This window comes from Ogataea angusta, assembly GCF_019207475.1.
Source record: "Ogataea angusta isolate 61-244 chromosome Unknown 61-244_NODE_7_length_650817_cov_90.064852, whole genome shotgun sequence".
Classification (NCBI taxonomy): Eukaryota; Fungi; Ascomycota; class Pichiomycetes; order Pichiales; family Pichiaceae; genus Ogataea; species Ogataea angusta.
In genome coordinates this window covers 508760-532089 of record NW_025065221.1, presented here as the reverse complement: position 1 = coordinate 532089, position 23330 = coordinate 508760, and the positions used below count along the sequence as shown (strand labels likewise).

The 23330-nt window shown below is 48.2% G+C and overlaps 15 protein-coding genes across 15 annotated transcripts; 9 read left to right on the top strand and 6 right to left on the bottom strand.

Annotated features, from left to right (window-relative positions):
* Positions 1-55: 55 nt before the first annotated feature.
* KL928_003754 (uncharacterized protein) lies at positions 56-2371 on the top strand (the record flags this gene model as incomplete). Its single annotated transcript, XM_043204376.1, has 1 exon — positions 56-2371. The coding sequence occupies one exon, from the start codon at positions 56-58 to the stop codon at positions 2369-2371; it is 2316 nt and encodes a 771-aa protein (XP_043059196.1).
* Positions 2372-2413: 42 nt separating this feature from the next.
* Positions 2414-5362, top strand: KL928_003753 (uncharacterized protein; the record flags this gene model as incomplete). Its single annotated transcript, XM_043204375.1, has 1 exon — positions 2414-5362. One exon carries the CDS (start codon positions 2414-2416, stop codon positions 5360-5362), a length of 2949 nt encoding a protein of 982 aa, XP_043059195.1.
* A 66-nt stretch (positions 5363-5428) lies between these two features.
* KL928_003752 (uncharacterized protein) lies at positions 5429-5863 on the bottom strand (the record flags this gene model as incomplete). Its single annotated transcript, XM_043204374.1, has 1 exon — positions 5429-5863. One exon carries the CDS (start codon positions 5861-5863, stop codon positions 5429-5431), a length of 435 nt encoding a protein of 144 aa, XP_043059194.1.
* Positions 5864-6082: 219 nt separating this feature from the next.
* KL928_003751 (uncharacterized protein) lies at positions 6083-8008 on the top strand (the record flags this gene model as incomplete). The annotated part of the gene is made up of 1 exon (XM_043204373.1): positions 6083-8008. One exon carries the CDS (start codon positions 6083-6085, stop codon positions 8006-8008), a length of 1926 nt encoding a protein of 641 aa, XP_043059193.1.
* A 136-nt stretch (positions 8009-8144) lies between these two features.
* On the top strand, positions 8145-9611 carry KL928_003750 (uncharacterized protein; the record flags this gene model as incomplete). Its single annotated transcript, XM_043204372.1, has 1 exon — positions 8145-9611. The coding sequence occupies one exon, from the start codon at positions 8145-8147 to the stop codon at positions 9609-9611; it is 1467 nt and encodes a 488-aa protein (XP_043059192.1).
* A 138-nt stretch (positions 9612-9749) lies between these two features.
* On the top strand, positions 9750-10910 carry KL928_003749 (uncharacterized protein; the record flags this gene model as incomplete). The annotated part of the gene is made up of 1 exon (XM_043204370.1): positions 9750-10910. The coding sequence occupies one exon, from the start codon at positions 9750-9752 to the stop codon at positions 10908-10910; it is 1161 nt and encodes a 386-aa protein (XP_043059191.1).
* A 317-nt stretch (positions 10911-11227) lies between these two features.
* KL928_003748 (uncharacterized protein) lies at positions 11228-12544 on the top strand (the record flags this gene model as incomplete). The annotated part of the gene is made up of 1 exon (XM_043204369.1): positions 11228-12544. One exon carries the CDS (start codon positions 11228-11230, stop codon positions 12542-12544), a length of 1317 nt encoding a protein of 438 aa, XP_043059190.1.
* A 33-nt stretch (positions 12545-12577) lies between these two features.
* KL928_003747 (uncharacterized protein) lies at positions 12578-14023 on the bottom strand (the record flags this gene model as incomplete). Its single annotated transcript, XM_043204368.1, has 1 exon — positions 12578-14023. One exon carries the CDS (start codon positions 14021-14023, stop codon positions 12578-12580), a length of 1446 nt encoding a protein of 481 aa, XP_043059189.1.
* Positions 14024-14082: 59 nt separating this feature from the next.
* KL928_003746 (uncharacterized protein) lies at positions 14083-15267 on the bottom strand (the record flags this gene model as incomplete). Its single annotated transcript, XM_043204367.1, has 1 exon — positions 14083-15267. One exon carries the CDS (start codon positions 15265-15267, stop codon positions 14083-14085), a length of 1185 nt encoding a protein of 394 aa, XP_043059188.1.
* A 360-nt stretch (positions 15268-15627) lies between these two features.
* Positions 15628-18327, top strand: KL928_003745 (uncharacterized protein; the record flags this gene model as incomplete). Its single annotated transcript, XM_043204366.1, has 1 exon — positions 15628-18327. The coding sequence occupies one exon, from the start codon at positions 15628-15630 to the stop codon at positions 18325-18327; it is 2700 nt and encodes an 899-aa protein (XP_043059187.1).
* A 1-nt stretch (position 18328) lies between these two features.
* KL928_003744 (uncharacterized protein) lies at positions 18329-18772 on the bottom strand (the record flags this gene model as incomplete). Its single annotated transcript, XM_043204365.1, has 1 exon — positions 18329-18772. One exon carries the CDS (start codon positions 18770-18772, stop codon positions 18329-18331), a length of 444 nt encoding a protein of 147 aa, XP_043059186.1.
* A 39-nt stretch (positions 18773-18811) lies between these two features.
* On the bottom strand, positions 18812-20464 carry KL928_003743 (uncharacterized protein; the record flags this gene model as incomplete). Its single annotated transcript, XM_043204364.1, has 1 exon — positions 18812-20464. One exon carries the CDS (start codon positions 20462-20464, stop codon positions 18812-18814), a length of 1653 nt encoding a protein of 550 aa, XP_043059185.1.
* A 294-nt stretch (positions 20465-20758) lies between these two features.
* Positions 20759-21463, top strand: KL928_003742 (uncharacterized protein; the record flags this gene model as incomplete). Its single annotated transcript, XM_043204363.1, has 1 exon — positions 20759-21463. One exon carries the CDS (start codon positions 20759-20761, stop codon positions 21461-21463), a length of 705 nt encoding a protein of 234 aa, XP_043059184.1.
* Positions 21464-21537: 74 nt separating this feature from the next.
* Positions 21538-21852, top strand: KL928_003741 (uncharacterized protein; the record flags this gene model as incomplete). The annotated part of the gene is made up of 1 exon (XM_043204362.1): positions 21538-21852. The coding sequence occupies one exon, from the start codon at positions 21538-21540 to the stop codon at positions 21850-21852; it is 315 nt and encodes a 104-aa protein (XP_043059183.1).
* An 11-nt stretch (positions 21853-21863) lies between these two features.
* On the bottom strand, positions 21864-23321 carry KL928_003740 (uncharacterized protein; the record flags this gene model as incomplete). Its single annotated transcript, XM_043204361.1, has 1 exon — positions 21864-23321. One exon carries the CDS (start codon positions 23319-23321, stop codon positions 21864-21866), a length of 1458 nt encoding a protein of 485 aa, XP_043059182.1.
* Positions 23322-23330: the final 9 nt, after the last annotated feature.

Below are 23330 nucleotides of genomic sequence, written 5' to 3'. Positions count from 1 at the left end.
GCATAATATAATAGCCTGTAATCTTATCTAGGTCGATCGACCCAAAATAATAATTATGGGGGACTTGGATTTAAGATATATAATTGAGGTCGAAAGACGAAGGGATCGCGAATTATTGGACTCCATGTATGCCACGCCACAGCAGTCGGCAGCTCATGGAATAAGCGACGATGAGGATTCTGTCCGGGAGGACCTTCGCGAGGTCCGCTTACAGGACTTTGACCACCAGCGACGGTTCGAACGGTTTCTGGCCCTGTGTGGCGTTAAAAGCAAGGTTATCAACCGAACCAATGGCCCCAGCACTAGGGGATCAGTGGCGGGAAACAGTGAGCGCTATAATCTGTTTCCCGACTCTAGCGATATGAGTGATGGATACGATGACGACCATTTTGACACAGACTTGGAAGACAACGCTTTACAGCCGTTAGTGGTCACAGAGTCAAGTTTACAGGACCAGGACCTGTTCTACACACAGAACCAGTTGTCATTTCCTCCTCAGGACGGAGATTACGAAGCCGACACATTGCTAGACCGCAGAATACGCAGCTCAGGCGAGAGCAACACTATTTATATCAGCGAAAACTACTACGAGCATGCCATGATCGGGGGCTACGAGTATGTCAGCCAGGACGCATGCAAACACCCGTGCCCCATAAATTCCAACGATACGTTCAAGAATTTTGAAAACCATCACAGTGACGGGGAGATAGAGCTTGTTCAGGATTTTGCTAAAATAGACTCTCTAGAATTTCCCTTGAGATCACAGCCGGCACAGAAGTTCAAAGACTCGCTGGACATCGAGTTTCATGGATTTACAAAGCTTGACTTCGGCAGGCCGGATAAGTACAAGAACAACATTGTATGTTGTTCCGCCAGACATGATATTCTATTTGTTGCTGTCGGAGCCTGTGTCTACGGTTTCACTCACAAAAAGGACAAGTACCAGCCCGATAAATTGCCTCGACTGCTATTCTATACACATCCCTCTGTCACAACAGAAGCTCACCGTCAGAGTGCAACCAGACCGCATTTTCCTCACACAATTAATTATATGGTGATCGGACAGCTCAAAGAGCAAGAAACGCTTGGCCTCTGCTGTGATGACGGCAGAGTACTTCTATACAACGTGGAAAGGCTGGTAAAGAGCTGTCAGGACAAAGGAATACCCAATATGGGAGAAACACCCGACTATCAATTTAGTGCGTCGTCCTCTGTCTGGGGTCTGGACATGTACCAGAATATGGTTGTAGTCTCCGACAACAGCCAGAGCATCCAGCTGCACTATATTGATGAAAACGGAAACGATTTCCATGTCCAAACACATCAGATCTTGCACAATGTTCCTTCTGTCAGCTTTATAAAAGGAGAGGACGAAGTGTATGTTAGCGGCGCTTCCATCAGTGGAGAATTGGTCGTTTTCAAGTTCCCAATGGTGTTCTACGAGGGACCGTATAATAAAGAAAACGGAGATAGATTTGCCAGAATTCGGTTCCGACGTCCGTACATCATCAGTCGAGCATTACTGGGAGACAATGTCTGGATCACCAAATACGTGGATTTCAGTTGTTTCAAGAAGGTCGACTCTCTGGAACTGATGACTGGCGATCCATGGATTGACCAGCAAAAGATGGTTTTGAACAAGATGCTCAACGAGAGCAAAGTGCTCGACTGCGAGTCTGACGAGTGTTATTCCAGCCACATCGGCATCTCAGCCAGCTTCCACAACTTCTTTGTTCCAACGGTGACGCTCGACCACTTGAGCCTGATCTCGCAACAGAAGCCTTTCACGTCGTTGTCTGATAACTACCGGCGGATCAAAAAGGTGTATGATGATTATTATATCTCAAAACAGCGTTCGAAGCAGAAATCACACATATCCATGAACTCCAAAAAATACTGGGAGCCGCAAATCAAGACTCCTCAATTTACCGACAAGTTTCTTGTTGTGTCCACGGCGTTGCGCATGGGACTGTTCCGCGTGAATAAGCTTATCTGCAACGCGACGGTGCCCAAAGTGTTCCAATTCAAGCCATTCAACGAGGACTGGCTCCATTCCAACCGGCTGTCTTTGGGATTTTTGATCCCTGAGCTCAATTGCTATGTGGTGGGCTCGCAATCAGGTCTAGTGTCGGTATTCCGATTGACCACGTTCCGGGGCATCTATGGAATGCGCCAGGAGTATGTGGTGCCCAACTACGAGCGGCTGTGCCTGAGTGGCGATTTCGGCGTGCGGACGCTCATTGGCATTGATTGCAGAAGAATCGCGCCTGGCAGGTACGTCCTATATCTCGTCTACATCGACGGGATATGTCTCAGCTACCAATTGAGCGACAAGTCTACTGGATTTTACGACGATATGTGGATTAAGTAACACTTTTTTTTTTCTAAATTTTTAGTAACCAACATTTTCGTCATGAATAAAGAGGAGCTACTACAACACCTCCTGAATACACTGTCTCCGGACAATGCCTTGCGGAGCTCGTCTGAACGGAGCCTGGTCGAGGCATTGGCCGAGACAGGCGTTCTTGCAGACTGTCTGGAGATCTCTACCGAACAATCATTGCCGTCTCATATCCGGCTCGTCGCCATCACCTTCGTTAAGAATCGGATCCGCAACTCGTGGTTCATCTCCGAGCGGTCTCCGGAGCAACTGCTAGCGCATCGCATCAAACCCGAGGAGAAAGAGCGCATCAAATACCAACTGGTCCCAGCAATTCTTAGCTGCACAGGGAACCAGGCTGTCCTCAAACAGATTACCTCCTCTATGGAGCACATTCTTCGTTTAGAGTCCACTTGGGATACAGAACTGCTGGAGTCGGCACACAAGATGCTCAGCGAGCACTCGGACAGTTTTGACTACGTCTATGCCAGCTTGCTTCTGATCTACCAGGTCTCGAAATACCACCGTTTTGATGCCCTAGAAAATAGAACGTTCATGAACGCTCTCGTGGCCAAATTCTTCCCTGCACTAGAGACGCTCCTAGAGTCATACATCGCCCAGATATCGTCCAGCACCCAGGTGGCTCAGCTGATCTATTTGGAGCTGAAAATATACAAGTACTGCACCTACACTGAGATGCCAAATTATCTCACCACTGACCTCAATCTGCTCAGCAAGTGGTGCGGCTATATGTTCCAGATCATTGATCTGGACAACTCGAGCCTCCGCGACCTCGACGCTGTTGAGCGGTCCAGCCACCCCGTGCTCAAGTGCCAAAAATGGTCGTTTGCAAACCTCCACAGACTCAGATCGCGACACTGCACTAACGAGAACAATCACGCACTGCAGCAGAGCCTGATCACACATTTTCTTCCTTCCATTCTCCAGCACTACTGGTCAGTCATTGGCAGATGGACCCAGTCAAAGAATGACCACTGGCTCAGCGAGGTGTGTCTCTACCACCTGGTGGCATTTATCAGCGAGTGTTTGCAATATGACGGCATCTGGGGATCCATCAAAGAACAGCTGGATCCGCTGATTCGTCACGTGATTGTTCCTATGCTGAGCGCGTCTGAGGAGACTGTGGAGCTGTTTGAGGACGATCCTCAGGAGTATCTTCGACGGTTTTACGATATAAACCACGACTCCAAGACGGCGGACGTTGCCGCCAACGAGTTTGTGTATGCGCTTACATACAGGCGGTTTGAGGAGTCTGTTGTTGTGGTGATGAACATTTTGAATGAGATTTTTCAGAGCAGACAGCAAAACCTGGCTGACGAACAGGTTGCGCACAAAACTGAAGCTGGTTTGAGACTTCTCAGCAATGTGTGGATGAAACTCAACAAGCCAAACAGCCCAATGAGAGACCAGCTGGACGAGATCACCAAATCCTTTATTCTGCCTCAGCTTTCGGACAGCAAGTACAAGTGGCTGCAGACCAGGGCATGCGAGACGATCGCTCTCACATCACACAGCTACAAGGATATCCAGCTGCTTTCGAGCGTATTCCAGAATGTGATGACCTGTTTCGCGAAAACCAGCCCGCTTCCTTTGCGGATCGAGGCCGCTGATGCTCTGCGGTATCTGGTCTCATTTGAACCGATTGCCAATGAGGTTTCTCCTAGGATATCTCTTGTGATGTCTGAGCTGCTTGAGATGAGCAACAATTTCGAGTTCGAGCTTATTAACGAGATCATGGACGATGTTGTTTCTAAGTTTGCCAAAGACCTCGAACCGTTCGCCACGCAGCTGGCTTCCAACCTGAACACGCAGTTTTTGAGGATTGCAGAGGAGCTGCTGCGGTTGCAAAACGTGGACAGCGATAAACAAAGCTCAGAGGAGACAGATAAAGAGTATCAGGCCGCGTCGATCCTGAATACGCTCACCACCATGATCACGACCATGACCTCTCAAAAGGAAATCACCTTTGGGCTGATGAAGACCATCGAGCCGGCTATCAGATTTGTGCTAGAGAACGGACTTGCAATCTTCCTGACGGAGGTCATGGACCTTTTGGAGTCCATAAATTACACGTTAAAGGTGATGATTCCTGAATCGTGGAACATTTTCCAATGTGTGATGGACTCATTTGAAAATTACGGATTTGAATACTACGACAACTACGAGCCCTACTTTGAAACCGTGTGCATACACGGGTTCAGAAACTCGGATATCGCCAACGACGTGCATTTGCAACAGTTTCTTACTGCTATCCTGAGGCTGCTCGAGACAGATGACTACGAGTCGGATGTTGGCCTTGTGGAGTTCGTTTACAACCTGCTTTCTACTGTCATCTTGTCGGTAGGCCCAAACATCGAGCCGGTGCTGCCACAGATTCTGCAGCCGGTGTTGCAGACGGCTGCCAAAATGCAGGCCGATCCGAACGATGACGAGATCTTCCAGGACACCCTAAAGCCGTTCCTGAAAATATTTATTTCCTGCTGTTTTGTTCGTCCCGTGCAAACGTCGCAGCTGATCGGCGAACAGTTCATGAAGTTCATTGAGTTGTGGTTCAACAACGAAAATAGACTCGCTACGGTTTTCGATCTCAAGTTGCAGATTCTGGCCCTGATTTCGCTCTTGAGCGTCGACATGGGCGTCCTATCGAACTACAGCGACGTGATCTTGCACCGCTTGATTGGGTGCTTCGAAAAACTGCCTGCGGCCATTGAGAAGCGCGTCATGCTCATGAAACGTGACATGGCAATCACTCAACTCGTCGAGACCGGAGAGTACGACGGAGAAATATTTGGCGAGCACGACGACGACGAAGAACTGGACCAGCTCACCAAGGACTCGCCGCTGGACCCAATCAATGTTGTGGAGGAATTCAAGAAGTTTGTCTCCAGAGAAGAGCAGCGACTAAAAGACCTGCTGCCTCCTGAAAAGCAGCAGTTTGTCCACGACTTGATCAATAAATAAAATACATTACTCGGCTGTGCAAATTTGATCAATAATCGTACATCTCTATCTATCCACTAGAATACATTACTCGCTCTCATCCTTGACGTTCTGTTGCTGGAGACGGTTTCTGCTGGCGCGAAATAGCTCTTCCTGCTGCCTCAGCAGCTCTTCCTCGGACAGCCCGCTATTCTGGAACTTGCTATTCTTGCGCTCTTTGAACTTGTTGCTTTCCTTGAACTCGCTCAGACATTTCTCAAGCACTGGGATGTAGTCCACAAAGCCAAGCTCGGTCACTGCCTTGAGAACATGGTCGGTCGAGATGGTCTTCTTGAGCTCCTTGTCGGCGATGTCGTTCGATTCAGTGGACAGAATCATAAGGAACTCAATGCAGCACTCGATCAGTGCTTCTCGCGCGTCCTTGGTGAAACTGAACTCAGACGGTAGCACCTCCGATATTATCTTCTGCACAGTTGCCTTCGGGAGGGACAACTCCTCTTGCGGTTGCTGGTTTTCTGACATTGGCTATGGTGGTGATTATGCGGGGGTCCTGGTGTATTTTTGTTAAATTATGTCAATACTGACCCGCGTCTCTGCCATTTCGTGCACCAGCCGGACTGGAAAAAAGTGCTCTTTTTATATTGAAAAATAATTGCCTGCCAGACTAGTTTCGGGCAGGGTAAGTACAGCCTATATTTTCGGGCTGTGTTGAAAAATTTTAGAAATAAATCTACCACAATCATGTCTCTCGTGGCGTCGGCCTTCGATGCGACAGGGCAGTACTACGCGAGCGTGCAGGTGTCACTCGACTCGCACACTCTCAGGGTCCAGAGCTCCAGCGATATGGCCGATGATTTCTCCAATGTGTATCCGTTTGAGAAAGGTGTCAAGATCCGAGCTCTCACATGGATCCAGACCCCTTCAGAGGTGTCGAAGGGTGTCAAAAAGAGACGGATGGACGCCTCTTTGGAAGACCAGCTGATAGCACTCTGTTTGGAAAACGGCGCTGTTCATATATATTCTCCAAGCAGAAACGAGATTGTTCACAAGCTAGCTACTTCTAACCACATAACCACCTCAGACTTCCACCACAATGCGCATTCCAACGTGGCGTACAGTTGCGATATACAAGGAAATCTGTACGAGTTTAACCTCAAAAGCTGGCAGCTTTCCAAGACACATAGACCATTGAGCGAAGAGACCACCCTGACTCGTCTGGCAACAGCAGTATACAACGATCAGCCACATCTTGTTCTTTGCTCGCACTCCACGTACTTGGTGGATCCCGCTGACAACTTTGCGGTTGTCAAGACTCTTCCCGGACACGTTTCTCCTATACATACGGTTCTCAACTATGGTGATGATATAATTTTCACTGCTGCGCAGGGCGATCGGTTCATTAATGCCATTTCCATTTCAAAGGGCACCACCGTCGGAGTCCTGGTTGCCGAGGAGCCTGTTTTGTCGATAGCGATTGCGGACAATGGGTTTGATATGGCTATGTTGGCTGCTACCACCGAGTCGGGAGCCATTGAAATATTCAACAGTCCACTCCAGAAACAGGAGAAAACCGCTGAATCCGCCAGCTCGCCGTACAAGCGCAAGAAGAAAACAGTCAACACACAGAAAAGCGACGCCAAGATCACTGTCGCTCGGCCTGCGTCAGAGGTTGCAGAAAACCTTCCAATTCAGGGCGTTTCTATAGGCCAAAAGCACCTCACTTTGACTTGGCTTGAGGATTCTAGCGTTCCATTTTTTGATGCTATTGACTGGTGGGTCTTAGCGGAAGATGGGACGAAGAATTACAAAATAGACGAGGACGTCAAGCTGGAAAAGCCAAAGCCTAATCTCAAATTTTCTCAGTTTTCCAAGTATGGCCACGACATTGCCGCTCCAAAAACTTACAACGAGAGCAACGCGGTAGTGTCGTCGGGAGACAACCTAAGAGATCTTGAAACTGCCGAGGAGGATGACGAAGACGAGATTTCTCTCGCAGAGAGGCTGCGAGCCATACAAACGAACGGCCACGGAAATGCTGCTGAGAAAACCGGAAGAGCCTCGACGGGAACTTTGACAACTGTGTTGTCGCAGGCACTCAAGTCGAACGACCATTCTCTCCTGGAAAGCGTGCTGAACAACAAGGACGAGACGGTGATCCGCAACACTATCTTAAAGCTGGACTCGATCTATGTTGGCCCGCTTTTGGACAGGCTGGCAGAGAAGATTGCCCGGAACACCAATAGACAGACAAATTTGGCCTACTGGGTCAAGCACATTTTGATATTCCATGGCGGATCGCTACAGAATTCGCCCAGCTTGAACTTGCTGGCTACCACAATGAAAAGAAAAGCAGGAAATTTAGACAGACTTTTAGAGCTCAGAGGCAAGCTAAGCATGATGACAGACAGACTCGAGCTCAAACGAGAGCTGGTAGGCCTCGAGACTCGCGACGAGGACGAGGAAGACGCGGACGTTGAGTACATTGAGGAGCTGGACGACGCGGGTCTGCTGAGCAGCGAGGAGGAAGAAGAGGACGACGAGGACGTCGACGAGGACGAGGATGACGCAATGGCAGAGGAAGACGTCTCAGACGACCAGAATAGTGACCTGGAAGTCGAATCGAACGGGAGAAAAATAGACCTTAGCGACTCTGAGGAGTCGTCGTAAGGTAGATAGCATCATAATAAGGCTGTGTAAGCAAATGAAATTCTCACGCAACTTTTCTAAATTCTAAAGTGGCCAAAAAAAAACTAACTATTGTTAACGGGAATTAATCACTAATCGCTTGTCACGGGCAGTGGATATGGGGACTGAAAAACAAATTCCTCCTGAAAAGCCTGATTTTCTGACCTACTCGTCGTTTCCTTCAAGGAGACATGAGGGGAAGACGCATATTGTGATTGTTGGCGCAGGAATCATAGGAGTTTGCACAGCGTTCTATCTCACAAGACACCCCAGCTTCGATCCGGAAAAATACCACATTACCATTGTCGAGAGCAAACGTGTTGCGGGAGGAGCCTCTGGAAAGGCAGGTGGGCTACTGGCATTGTGGGCGTTTCCGCAGCAGATTGTGCCATTGAGCTTTCAATTACACCAAGATCTCGCGACCGAGTTCGACGGCGAAAAAGAGTGGGGTTATAGACGATTAACGACGGTCAGCGTTGAGGGAGACATCACCGAGTCGCGATTGAGTAGTCTTGACGGTAAAAAGAACGGAAGAACAACCAAACGCAGTCAGAAAGCAGAGGAGGACAGGAACGAGGTGAAGTCCACCACAATATCGAAGAACAGCAATAGTATTTCCATTGAGAGTCAAAATTCGTCTCTCGGGCCAAAACTTCCGGAGGATTTGGGCTGGATCGACAGCAGGCTAATCGATGACTGGAACCACCTTGGTAACAAGAACACCACAGCCCAAGTGCATCCTTACCAATTCACCACATTCATTTTAAAGCAATGCATTGCCACGGGAGCTGTGGAGCTGATTATTGGCAAAGTGGACGACATAATGATTGATGAAGAGACGGGTCATTGCAAAGGTGTCTCTTACTATCCTTCCAGCGCAAAGGCTGAGTATGATAAGACCTCCAGCGAGAAAGTTGAGCTCCTCGCAGATAAGGTGATGATGTCGGTCGGTCCCTGGACATCCAAGATTCTTCCCGACTGTCCTATCTCTGGACTGCGCGCCCACTCCATTACAGTCCAGCCTGCTAAAGTCGAGGAAATCACGCCTTACGCAGTTTTCACAGAATTACGACTTAGTAGGAGTAAATTTGTGAGTCCTGAAATTTACGCAAGGAAAGACGAGGTTTACGTGTGTGGAGAAGGAGACTCATCCGTTCAGATCCCAGAAACTACCGACGACGTCGAAATTGTGACCGAGGAATGCGATAAGCTGTTTGGCTACGTCTCCAAAGTATCTGAAAATTTGAAGAATGGCAGAGTGCTCAAAAGACAGGCGTGCTATCTCCCGGTTTTGGATGTGCCCTCATCCTCGGGTCCTCTAATTGGTGAGACAAATGTGGAAAATCTTTATTTGGCCTCCGGACATTCGTGTTGGGGTATCAATAATGCACCTGCTACGGGTCTTCTCATGAGCGAGCTGCTTCTTGAAGGTAAAGCGACATCGTGCGACATCAGCGCTTTGGATCCAAGTTTGTACTTTGATGCGTCACTAGTTTTTGATGAAGATGGTGAAGAGAACGAACACGAATTCGACGAGGACGACGAGGAAGATGAGGAAGAAGAAGAAGAAGAAGAAGAAGAATGATCATGCGATTAGTTTGGCTACATCGATTGTCTGATCTGTCAGCTAATACACGGGTCAACTAAATTTTTGTATGCCAAACAAAAAAAATTAAATGTATTTATTCTTGGGGGGAACAGTAAGCAACCTTTTATTAATAATATGTGGAAATTAGTTCAATCAGGACTGTCGGTAGTTGCTGGAACTGCCGAGCCAGAATATGGACCAGAGGCAATACACCCGGTCTGCTCCAACCTGTCTAAAGACGAGCCTTTATACTCTCCTTTGTCCCCAAAAGACCTGGAGTACCAAGTGCCGAGCCAGACATGTGTGGAAACCCAGACGTTCTACTTCGCCGATGAGACATACTCCGGATTTGCCCAAGTGATACACTCAAATCTGGTTGGCCTGCATACAACGGCTCAATTTACCTTCAAAGCTTTCAAGAAGAGCAAACCTAATGCGTATGTTTGGACCTCCACCAAGTTGGAGAACTTCACGGTTGCCGGTCCAAACTTTTATGCCGACAATCTGTCCATTGAAGTCGATGATGCTCTTCGAGTGTACCGTATCAAATCGTCCGTTAATCCTGCTAGCATTGTTGATTTGAATTTGGAGCTTATTGGCGAAAGCGTGAAATTTGGAAAGGACGGCACCACCTATTACGGGACAGACCTTGCCAACCCATGGGGCTCAATGAGACACATTTTCTGGCCTCGTTGTAAAGCCTCGGGAACTATCAAGCTGGGAGGCAACGAGCAATTTGAACAAGATATTACTCTGAACTCGGGACTCGGAATGTATGTTATGGCACTTCAAGGCATGAAACCACATCATGCTGCCGCTGCATGGAACTTCCTTAACTACCAATCGGAGAACTATTCAGTCGTCGTGATGGAGTTCACCACTCCGAAATCGTACAATACAACCACTGTTAGCGTTGGCATTGTCACCGATCAGGATGGAAGGATCTTACTAGGATCGGTTGACAATACGACGAAACATCTCAAGACATACACAGACCCTGTTTCTGGCTGGAACGTTCCTGGAGAAATCGAGTTTACTTTGAGGGGAAAGAGTGTCGAAGTTCAAGTTTCCGGCGCCCTTACCAACTTGAGCGAGCGTGTTGATGTGATGAATGAGCTGCCTCAATTTGTGAAGAACATTGCTAGCGGAGTGGCTGGCACAAAGCCCTACATTTTCCAGTTTAGCAACGAACTTGATTTCAAACTCGTTAAGGACGGCAAAGTTGAACACACAGAAACTGGCTACGGATACACCGAGACAACGTTTATTAGCGATGTCATCAAACCATCAAACTAAGCAACAGCGTTATCATTATAATGCGTTTAATTAATGTAATGAGGTTAATAATCTGCTCTATTTTTCAATGTAGGTGTGTCTTGCAAAAGAAACAACTCCATCCGTAGAAAACTGAGGCTCCTTACAGGCGTGTATAATTTATTCCGGCTTGCGGGAAGTGTCTCGCTCAATCGGATCCCAATAAATATAGGGGAAAGCGATAAGACGAATCTTTGCAACTGTTAGCAACTTGATCCATAGAGACTCTCTCTCAATCCTTTAAGCGTTGCTGTCTTTGACTAATTTAGTGAAACACCAAACAAAAGGGACCATACGAAATGGCCTCTAATTCAATTTCGTTTGTGGCTAATCCGCAAACTCCTAACAAGCAAAAATATGCTTCAAATGAGCATTCCACCGTGTCTTCCACAACGTCCTTGCTCTCAGCAGGCTCGCCAGTACTGAATCAGAACATGGACCTAGCACGCGTGGGTTCTTTGCCCTTTCGTTCTGGAAATTCTAGGGGTAAGAAGCAAAATGTTGATTTCCTTAGGACGCGCTCCGCAAACGCCTTCGACGCAGAGGCTGATGATGCCTACGACATCAGTACTGTTGACCAAGAGGGTGTGGACCCTCAACACCGCGAGAGTTTTTCTTCCGGCGGTCTAGACTCGTCTAGTGAGTGGATCCTATTTTCTCCGGGCCCTTCAGAACCGGGAAAGCCCGCAGAGGACCCTTATTATGACGACGTTTTGAGCACGTCTTTAGAGAAGACTTCTACACAGGATGCGAACGACGAAAGCTTTGTTGATGTACAGGACGAGGGGGACGATGACGACTCTCTGATTGAGGATCTTCAGGAACATATCAATCTTGACATACCTTATAGGAAAGAGGATTTGAATTTTCGGATCGAGAACTGGCGCAAACAGCAGGTGTCCATCCTTCTCAGGGACCTCGCTGGAGACCAGAGTGAGCTGGATGATGACACAATCGAGCTCATCAAGGCTTGGGGTATTGACGACACAGGGTCGGGAGATATCTACCAGAACTTATGGCTACAACAAATACCTGTCACCGATACGCATTACGGCGACGGCGTACTGAAAAGCTATTCAAAAGAGGACCTCAAGGTGCTCAAGCAAATATTAGTCAAGCTTTCTGGCTCTTTGAGAAGGACCGTTAAGTCCAAATATATCAAGCCACAGTTAAGCCAAGCGCCAACTAGAACGACTTCGATGGCAACAATCACTGAAGTTTACACAAATCCAGCCAAGAAACGGGACCCTGACCAGTTCATGAACAACAAAAGTCTCCAAAAATACATACCCTATTTTCTGAAGAACCTCATCATCACTTCAGACTTGCTGCCGCAATTCGAGCGCTTTGATGACGACAACGCAAGCGAAGAAGACGAGGGACAGAAAACAGACACAGAGGATGGACCTATGGCTCCCTACGTCGCGGCTCGCAAAGAAAGTATAATATCCAATTTTTCGGAGGGAGCGAGAATACGATCAACAGATGGCGGTCGTCAGGGAAGCAAAGGGCTTGTGAGGCGCAACAGCAACGATAATTTTTGGGATACACCTGACCTGAAGAGTGTCAATTCAAGCATATTGACCTACTCCACAGGCAGTATTGTAGGATTTTAGTTAATACATATTTGGGTATAAATAACACACCGTTCAAACAGCCTTCATACTGAACTTTGCCAACTTGTAACGGGCAAGCACAAAAAGTAAAGTAGCGGAGCACGATCCTGCTCCTGCAAACCCAACCATGCCGTCATACCCAGCAGCAGTATTAGTGATTGCGATACCGATAGGAATGCAGATCAGGTTGCCGAAACTGACAAAAAAGTATGCTGTGCCGTATCTTTTTCCAAAATCTCTAGGGTTTGAGATCTGAGACGTGCACAGTGGAGTCAATGCGAGTGTACCTGCCGTAGCAAAGCCATAGATTATACAGAAAATGAAGAATAAGGGTTTGATATGGCCAAACGGTAGCCAAAAAACCAATATTGAAAGCGCTTGGATGGCTGACACTGCAACCATCAAGTTGAACTTTCCGTAGCTGTCAGAGAGATGTGAAGGGATGTATCTTCCAAAGACACCAGCGGCATTGACTACCGTCAGCGCAATCAGCGATAACGACTCGGAGTAGCCGTTGTTAAGGGCATACGACGGGATATATGTGAAGCACAAAATAAGTGAGAACTCGTTCATGAAAAGGCCCCCAACAAGGAGCAAATAAACAGGGTCCCTAAGAGTCTTGAAATCAATGCTCTGTTTCACTTTTTCCCAAACTTGCGACGCACTATGGTTTTTCGAGTCCCCATCAATTTCGTCAAGACGGTCATCGATCAACAAGCAACTCACCGTCAACAGTCCAATGAAAATAAAAGAAAGCACCCTCATAGTCCATGTAAAACCGATTTTTGGATAGAGAGAGTTACAGACCAGGGGCCATACGACCCCTCCAATGCTTGCTCCGGGCATGGCAATGCCAAGAGCCAGCCCTCGTTTCTTGCGGAAGAAGTGAGCTATGCAACTGACCATTGGCGCCATAAGCAACGCGCAGCCCACTCCGCAGCAAACACCAAACGACAAGATAAATTGCCAAACCTGAGTGCAGTTGGCCGTTGCCAAGAGCCCGGCGCAGACTAGTAGGGCACCGGGAATGGCCACCTTTTTCGCTCCAAAGGTGTCAAATAGCGCGCCAGAGAAGAGATTGCAGCCAAACGTCAAAAACGTGTAGATGGCGAAGATCCACGAAATAGTGGTGGTTGGAGTTGTCTTGAGTGTATTTTTTTCTAGATACGACTCGATCGCACCTGTCGAATTCATCAGTCCAAACGAGCAGACCAGCCCCATCAGTGAGGCAAAGACCGTGGAGTATGCCTTGAACCCTCCATCTGGATAGTAGATGCTCTCATTGGAGTTCTCAAGAGAGAGCTCGTGGGAGTTTTCTTGCGTATTCTCTTCAAAAGATTTGTTGCCTAGGTTTGGATTCCGGGACTGGAAAGCCGACGAAGACCCAATTGGCCGTTCGTCATGTACTGAGCGCTCCCTATCAACATGCTCAAGCTCTATCGACTCCTTTCTATCGCGAGTCTCGTGAGCAGGGAACATGAAGAGCACAATTGCGATAAGAAATCTTTTTGGAAATTAGCGATTTTTTATTACTACATCTATGTCATATCAACATCCCGCGGAGCAGATTCCGTGATCTGACCAGCATCCTCATCAGGATCAATCTCATCCAGATAGCTTAGCTCTTCGCTGTCGCGGTACTCGTTGATGGTGGACTTCAGGGTTTCCCTGGCCTCGTCGAACTCCATGCTGATATCTCCATGGTCGAATTCATATTCTCCTCGGCTATAATTATTGAGGAACGCTCCTCTGCTCTTCAGCTGATCGTACTCGCTGAGGGTCTTCTTGAGTAGCTTCAAAATGGACGTGGAGTTTGCCAGCATCAGACCGCTTACTTGCTTCTGGGACTTGTTCAAGAACGGTGATTTCTTTCCCAGAGCCATGTGAATAGCCGACGAGCTCCAGGGCACGTAATTTATCCGCGTGCGTGCCTTGACCAGCGCCTTTTGGACATCCGATTGCTCGATCTCTCCAATAATGATGTCGAGCACCGAGAGATTCATTCCTGTATCGCTCGAGCTGCACATTCTGAGCTTCTTATCCAGCACTTCCAAAATCACGTCGTACGCCGTGCTACGTCGGATTTCGTGCGCATTGGACACATAGTCGCTCGTAAACGGAGTGTAGCTGGCTATCAGAAAATGCAGGTCTGGCGTGGGTATCAATGTGGACAGTATACTAGTCAATGAATTGTACGAGTACCCTGGAAATCGCAAAGTATTAGTTGCAGCAGACATCACTGTGGAAATAAGCTTGTTAGTGTCTTTGTATGAGGGACTTGAAACCTGCAAGTTGGTGGATGCTATGGACATCAACGCGTTGTTGTCAAACACGATATTAGCGTCAGAATTCTCAATCAGCCGCTTCAATGTGAGAACTGTGTTATATGGTTGGACCACCACCTCAGAAGCTCCAAAAACGGAGTATGTCTGGACCAATTTTTTCGGGAAACGATCGCTCAGCTCCTGCAAGAAGAAGGACCCAATTCCCGATCCTGTTCCTCCGGCAACCGAGTGAATCAGTTGGAAACCTTCAAAAGAGTCGCACGCATCGATCTCCCTGTTGACCATATCCAAAAACTCTTCCTTGTGTCTCTGAGCATGGTGGTAGCCCTCGGCCCATTTGTTTCCCGCTCCTCCCCCTTCTGGGGCAACGTAGATATTTTTGGGATTGAATAGACTGCCGGTTTTGCTGCGAATATTATTTATCACTCTTGGTTCCATATCTATTAGAATTGCGCGCGGTGTGTATCTGTTATTATCATTACGTTGGAAGAAGATGTCTGTTTGGTCCTCTCTGTATAAATTGTGCGTTTCTGGAGATGTTGTCCCATCAGGTAGGATTCCGTGTTCACTGCATATTTGGCTCCAAAATTGCTCACCAACCTGGTTACCACATTGGCCTGGAACGTTAGTCTTCTGGAGCAACAAGATTACGACTTACCTGCTTGCAAAGTGATTATCTCACCCGGCATGGTGTATAGTCTTGTTTGTTTATGTCGATAATATATTTTGCGCGTCGCGAAATCTTGCCAGGGCTCCAAACAAGATCTATTTTCCAGAGCTCATTTTCTTGACAAAAGCATGCGTTGGACCCCTTTCGTATTAGTCTGGCTGTCTTTGCTACCTGTGGAGGCAGTGAAGTCCTTCCTGTTCAAAAAGTGCAGCGAGTCGGGATTCTGTTCCAGAAACAGACATTTCGCTAGTGAGGTCGAGAAACTGGGAGCGGAGTACGATTCAAGATACTCCATTGATCTGGAGTCACTCGAAATTGATCCCTCTGCCGGATACTTGCATGCTACACTGCTTAAGATGCTCAATGATGGGTCCTTCGTGTCGCTGGATATGAACATGAGCGTGCTGGAAGACGACAATCTGCGTTTACAGATCGACGAGGCGGAGAGAAAACCAGTTGTCGACCATGTGACCCGCCAGCGGTTCAACGAAACGGCTAAATGGGCGCTGGCCGAGCAACCTCGTCTGCAGTCATTTATGCATTCGGTGGACTCTGACAGAATCACTCTTCAATTCCACGAATATCGTGTCGATATTGAGCTCCATCCGTTCAAGCTCACATTCGTGCGTGACGGAAAAGCTCAATTGGTCCTCAATGACCGGAACTTCATGAATATCGAACACTACAGAACAAGAGAGCAGGAAGACGCAGAAAACTCCATCCATGTTGCTCCTGAGGAGTCTACTTTCGATGCCTACACAGACAGTTTCAAAGACTCCAGAGACGACAAGCTGCCGTTTGGCCCAGAAGCTGTGGCGGTGGATGTCTCTTTTGTCGGCGCCAAAGCTGTCTACGGTATTCCTGAGCATGCTGACTCTTTTGCTCTGAAAGACACGACAGACACAGAGCCTTACAGACTGTACAATGTGGATATTTTCGAGTACGAAACACAGAGCAAATACCCAATGTATGGCTCGATTCCATTTATGATTGGACTTGGCGAGACCGGAAGCACTGGAGTGTTCTGGCTCAACAGCGCAGACACCAACATTGACATCAGGAAATCGGAGAGCCAGGTCCAGACCCACTGGATCTCGGAAAGCGGAATTTTGGATATTGTCCTCTTCGCCAAAAAGACCCCAACCCAGGTTGTGCAGTCTTACAGCAAGCTCACGGGCCACTCAGCGCTACCAAACATCTTCTCTCTTGGATACCACCAGTGTCGGTGGAACTATAATGACGAGGAGGATGTTCTGGACATCAGCGCCAAATTCGACGAGTCTCTGATTCCGTTTGATGCTATCTGGCTGGATATCGAGTATACCGACGACAAGAAATATTTCACGTGGAAAAAAGAGCTTTTCCCAGATCCTGAGCGCATGATGGACAAACTGGGCGAGACGGGACGAACCTTGATTGTGATCATCGATCCCCATCTCAAAGTTGGCTACGATGTTAGCGACACGGTTGCTGAGAAGAAACTAGGTATCCGCAAAAACGACGGCTCGGATCTGTACCACGGACACTCGTGGCCAGGCGAGTCTGTGTGGATCGACGGCATGAACCCGGCTGCACAGCCGTTTTGGGATAGCTTATTTGCCAACGGGTCACGTCTGCTAGGGTCTGCTACCAACGCTCATCTTTGGAACGACATGAACGAACCGTCAATTTTCAACGGCCCAGAAACCACTGCTCCTCGGGACCTGATTCACTATGGCGACTGGGAGCATCGCTCGGTCCACAACCTGTGGGGCCTCACTTTCCACCAGATGACATACAATGCTCTAATAAAGCGGAACCCTAATCAGCGGCCGTTCATTTTGACTAGATCATTCTACGCGGGCTCCCAGCGCACGGCTGCCATGTGGACAGGAGACAATATGGCCAAATGGGAATATATGCGCGAGAGCATTCCAATGGTGCTCACCATGAACGCTGTGGGCTTTCCATTTGCAGGGGCAGACATTGCAGGATTTTTTGGCAACCCCGATAAAGAAATGCAAGTCAGATGGTATCAAACAGGCATCTGGTATCCATTTTTCCGTGCTCACGCTCACATTGACTCGCGTAGACGGGAGCCATGGGTTGCCGGCGAGCCCTATACGGGTATGATGCGAGAAGCGATCAGATTAAGATACAGACTGCTGCCATTGTTCTATACACAATTCTACAAGCACTCCGTTTCTGGAACTCCCGTGGTGAGTTCTCTCGCATTCGACAGCCCTGAGAATCCTGACGTGTATATCATCGACGACCAGTTCTTTGTGGGGCCACTGCTGGTGAAACCTGTCACCAGCCCAAACACACACACCGTCAGACTGTACCTGCCGGACGACAAGCCATACTACGATTTTGAGTCGTTTGAGAAAATCAGCGGCAAGGGCTATCACGAGGTGGAAGCTCCGCTGGACAAGGTGCCTGTGTTCCTTCGCGGCGGCTCGATCATGCCTTCCAAGGAACGGTACAGACGCTCGTCCAGACTGATGAAAAACGATCCATACACGTTGTATATTGCTGCAGACGAGGGCAGAGCCACCGGCGAGCTATATATTGACGATGGCGAGACGTTTGCGTATCAAGAGGGAGAAAAGGTATTCGCCAGGTATGAGCTGGACGGAGCCAAGATCACATCCACCGTTGAGAGCACCTACGACACGGACGTGAGGATCGAGCGAATCGTTCTTCTAGGCGGTTCTCAAGCCACGGCAGCCACCGTCGAACAGAACGGACAAAAATGGACAGCTGAGGTTGTCGACCAGGGAACTCACGCAGTGGTGAGGAACCCTAGACCTCTCGTTGCAAAAAATTGGACCATTTCTCTGAACTAGACTAATGGCACGCAATCGACCCAGGAAGAGCAGCTCCGTTGTCTTTGAACCCGAAAACGTATCTTCCCGCGATGCTGCCGAGTACCACAGCGGCCATCAGCCACACGTTGAACGTCATGAATATCAACATGATCATAAACGAATATAGCACAGACACACCGTAGAGAATCGAGCTTTTCACCTTGTAATTCTGTAGCGCCGTACCGGAAAGCGAAGGCTGTTTGTATGAGCGCGCCTCCCAGCGAGCAGTCCAATTCTTGAGCAACTCGTATCCAGCCGATAAGGCAAAGACAGCAACAAGAGAGAGGACCAAGGACTGCACGGAAGTAATCATCCAAGACGACGACAGCACACAAACGTTCTCGTAGTCTGTCGTCAGCGTCATGGACATCTTACACATCGGCATTGGGTCCATGGGATCCATCATATGGTGAGAATGGTCCATAATGGATTATTTAATTTTTTTATTTGCTCAGTCCTCTATTTATACACCCTCCACGTAATCCTGCAGCATCTTATCCCTCACTGTGTAGCGTACGTTTGTTTCTATTGGCTCAATGGCAATCGACTCCGGGAACTGGTTCAGCTCCAGCGGGTGCAGGCTTGGCGATTCGTCTTTGGCAGCTTCTATCTCGAACATCAGCAGAAACTTGCAAATCAGCACATATAGTTCCTTGAAAGCCAGGTTGTTGCCAAGACACATGCGTGAACCCACGCCAAAGGAGAAGTGTCTAAGGTTTGTGTCCACGTTTCCCGTTTCTGGGTCGAGCCATCTCTCGGGAATGAATTCCATGGGCTTGAAAAACCGCGTTTTGTCGTGGTTGCCAGCCCAGGCGTTCATAAATAACGTGGTGCCTCGTGGGATCACTGCGTCGCCTATGACAATGTCTCTAGTAGTCTCGCGGGGCAGGGACATGGGCAACACGGTGAAAAGCCGAAGCGTCTCCTTCACGATGGCCACCACATACGGACACAGAACCTCGGCGTGGCAGTTGTTCCATGCCTCTATGGGATCGTTGTTGTAGCACTCCAGGAGCTTGACCCGTGCATTGGCTCGTATGTGAGGCGACTCGCTGAGCTGAATCATGGCGTACTGGAAGTTCAGCGGAGTGTTGTCCAGGCCTGCACTGACCATTGTGAGACAGATGCTACCAAGCTGGCTCCCATTTAGCAGTTCCTGGTCGTTATTCTTGACGTAGTTGAAGATCAGGCTTCGACGCACGTAATCGTCTGGCACGTCTAAACGCGAGGTCGTGAACTGGTTGAACTTGTACAGATAGTTGTTTCTACGGTGGTACAGTTCCCTGGCGATTTTGGACTTGCCGTAAAAAATATCAAACACCAAACGGAGATACCACGGCAGATAATCCTGGACGTTCTGGATGTGAGAGCGGATTTTTGTGATGTAGTTCTCCACGTAAACCATTTCGTCCGCCAGCTGTCGTTCGTCGTTGTTTGCACGAGCGTTAATTTCGTAGCCGTAAGTTAGAATCAATGCTACCCCCAAATGGAAATACTGACAGTCCCGGGTAATATCCATCTCCACGACGTTGTCTGTTGTCCTGGACAACATGTACTGCACGAGCTTAGTGGCCTCCTTGTCGATGATGCTGGAATTGTACTTTTTATTGCTCGACTCGTTGAGTAGCTTGCTGGACATGTATTTCCGGCTTTTTAGGTACGACTCCCCAAAAGGAGTGGTCCCGACGGTGAACACCTTCGATTGCGATAAGACGCCGTGAAACGTGTGCAGGATTGGCCGTGAGTTGTTATTTCGAATGTTGTGGTAACACCAAAGCTGAAGAATGGAATCGTAGGAGTTGGCTACCACGACGGTCCGGGTACCCAGTCGGACCTGGAACACATCTCCGTATTTTTGGGCTAGCTCTGCAAACTTAGAGCACGGTGACTCTGTGTAGTTGTGGGCCTGGGGGAAGAGAATGGAGAGATTGCCCCAAATGGGGACCCACCAGGGGATCGACGGGAGATTTTTGATTCTATGCGGGCGAATGTATATATAGTCGGCAGCCACGAGGGCCAAAAGTAGCAGTGCGGCGATGAGTGAGAGTTCGAGCTGAGACATCTTCAAAAGAAGTGCGTTTGCTATGCGTGAGATGGCCGGTATCAGGAGATCCATAGAGGTTTTGTAGTCCATCGAAATATATACTGGCGAAGGATTTTATTCTGGGCGGCACGCTATTTTACATGTTTGGTCTGCCACCCGTGCAGAATAAGGTTCTATGTGGGGAAGAACAATGCTGCAAATAAACCATGATGAAACGGGAATTTGACACGGAATTCAAAGGCGAGATATTTGCATCAGCGTTGAGTGTTTGAGCGCAATGCTTGTGATTAAATTATTTTTTCCTCTCGTGCTATGATCCTTGTTTTGGAGCTCAGTTGTAAATAATAATTTTTTGTTTATCTTTAAATGTCCACTGCAGAGGAGTTAGAGCAGTCGCTGCAGAGCTACGAACAGCTCAAGGAGAAGATGCAGATGCTCAAGACGCGTCTGTCGGAGTACTTAGAATCCGTCCAAGCAGACCTGCTCGCCAAGAAACGCAATTACGAAACGTCAATGATCCATCTCCAGGAAAAAGAACGAGACCTGAACACAAAACTCCGCACATACGAGGGCCTCCATAATGAGCTTTTAGAGGAGCTGAACCGGCTGATCTCCGATCGAGACACGTCGATGTCACGCGTGCAGCAACTGAAGATCGAGGAGGAGAAATTACTGAGAGAAAAGAAGGAGCACGAAAACAAGATCCAGGTGATCAACGATGAACTTGAAGACAGCATGAAGGCTATCAGTGAGCGCGAAACATTCATAACCAAACAAAGCGACCTTATAGAGGATAAGGCGTTCCAGCTGGAGCAGCTTTTGGGGCTACGTATGGAGAATGCTGGAGTCGATAATCAGATACTATTCGTGTTCCGCAACGTGGACAGCAGAGACTACTCTCGCGAGGTGTCGTTTGTTTTCGATCCCGAAAAATACTCCATAGTCGAGACTGATCCGCCGCTGGACCCAGACACGGTGAAGAACGTGATGGACGATTTTCTCAGGCATCAGGAGATCGGATATCTGTGGAGAGACATGCGCCGGGAGTTCAAGCGCAAAGTGAGGTCATGAACTGTGTGATAATAAATTGTACTATAGTATTTGTGGATTGAATATTTAATTTTATTTCCTAAAACGAATAATTCATGGAATCCGAGAACGGTGACGCTCCGTCCGTGAAAAAGGTGAAGACGGAGTCTCCGACACCGCAGCCAATTCCACAGCTCAACACACAGACTTCTGTACAGACAGCAAAGACCACCAAGGGAGTAGACGAGATAGTGGATGGATCCGACTTGCGCAAGTTCCTGAACAAACATTTCACCGAGGAACTCATCAGTGGACTAAAGTACGTGTGGGACACACACCGCAGCGAGACATTGAGTGATGGAGAAGTGCTACAGAAGCTTGGAGAGCGTCTTATCGAGCGCGGGAAACAGAAATCGGAGACAGGCAACTAATTACATGATATTTAAAATTTCTCAGAATTTTGGGACTCCTGGGCCAGCAAGTTGAGAGAGAACCGCGACACGAGCCGGATCAGCTGGATCTTCCAGCCTCTGAAAACGGCCTCGTATCCTTTGTTAATTTCGTCTGTGTCCTCAATCTCCAGAACAACATTTTCTGCGAACGAGTTGTCGGCCCCATAATCGACAGGTTTGGTGCCCGTCACAACGTAGTAGAGAGTCGATAAATAGCCATAGTAGCCACCAAACTTAATGCATAGCTGATCTGGAGACAGTTTCATCGACTCGGGAAGTGTGGAGCATGTGAGAAGATGGCTGACTTGGGCACGGTTGTATAGCGTTTCGAAAGGCAGTCTGACGAACAGACCCACCACCTTGGACACAAACACCAGCGCGTTGTAAAGGGATATGGAATTGTATTTGTTAACCTGCCATAAGACAGTCAGGAAGTAGGTTGGGTAGTGGATGGTGAATGATCTGATGGCATTGGTGACTATATTTGGAATGATGAGCTCTTTTGGAGGCGTGAGGATGAAGAAACGAGGCAAAGTCCAGATGATCTCTCTGAACGACCTTGGGCCCTTTCCTGAGTTTGTAACAATAAATTTCATTCTGATCAGATTGAGCTGGGCCAGCAGTAGTCCCGTGACAACGTCTGCACCAACACTCAGGGCCAGACTCAGACCTGCGTTAGGAGAGTGCATCATTTCCACGTAAAAAGGGTCCGGAATGCCTAGCAAGCCAGAGATAAAGCCACTGACCCATGATCTGATGGTGTATTGGAGTGTACTGATAAGAAACGACGTGTTGACTGCCTTGAACACTCCCCGAGGGCCCTCTTTGGACACGAGAGCAGAAAGAACGTCCAAACTGTTCAGCGAAACAGGCTCTATCTTGTCGACCAGCACTTTTTTCGGGAGGTTCGTTGAATGACTGAGTCTCGGCGCGCGCTCGATGTGCGATTGTCTCATTCTGTTTGTGTTGTCATCTTCCTTGGTGAAATAGTTATCGTCGTCATCAGACTCGGAATCGTCTTGGATCGCACGGCTGGGGACCGATATATGATTCTGAAACGACCCTACCTGCAACAAAGTGGTGGCAATTTCAAAGGGCTGGTTGAGCACCAACTTAAAATAATTAGTGGCAAACGAGTGGAGCAACGAAGACACCAGTTGTTTCAAATTGTTCCAGTCTAAATACTCCTTAAACTCCAGATCCAAGTAAATATTCTTATGATATGTTGTCTGAGGCCTAGTAACCAGCGGCTTGATAAACTTGCGAGCAGTTCCGCCAGACCCTGACGAGACCTGATTGATGAAAGGGAGGTCCATGGAAATAGACTGGTTGCTTGTGTTGTCGATGATCCCCACATACGGCTTGTACGAAATCGGGTAGTGAAGATCAAACTCGTTCTTGTCCTTATACGGACGCAAAAGTGTTTCGTAAGACTCCTGGAGAGCCATCGGTAATTA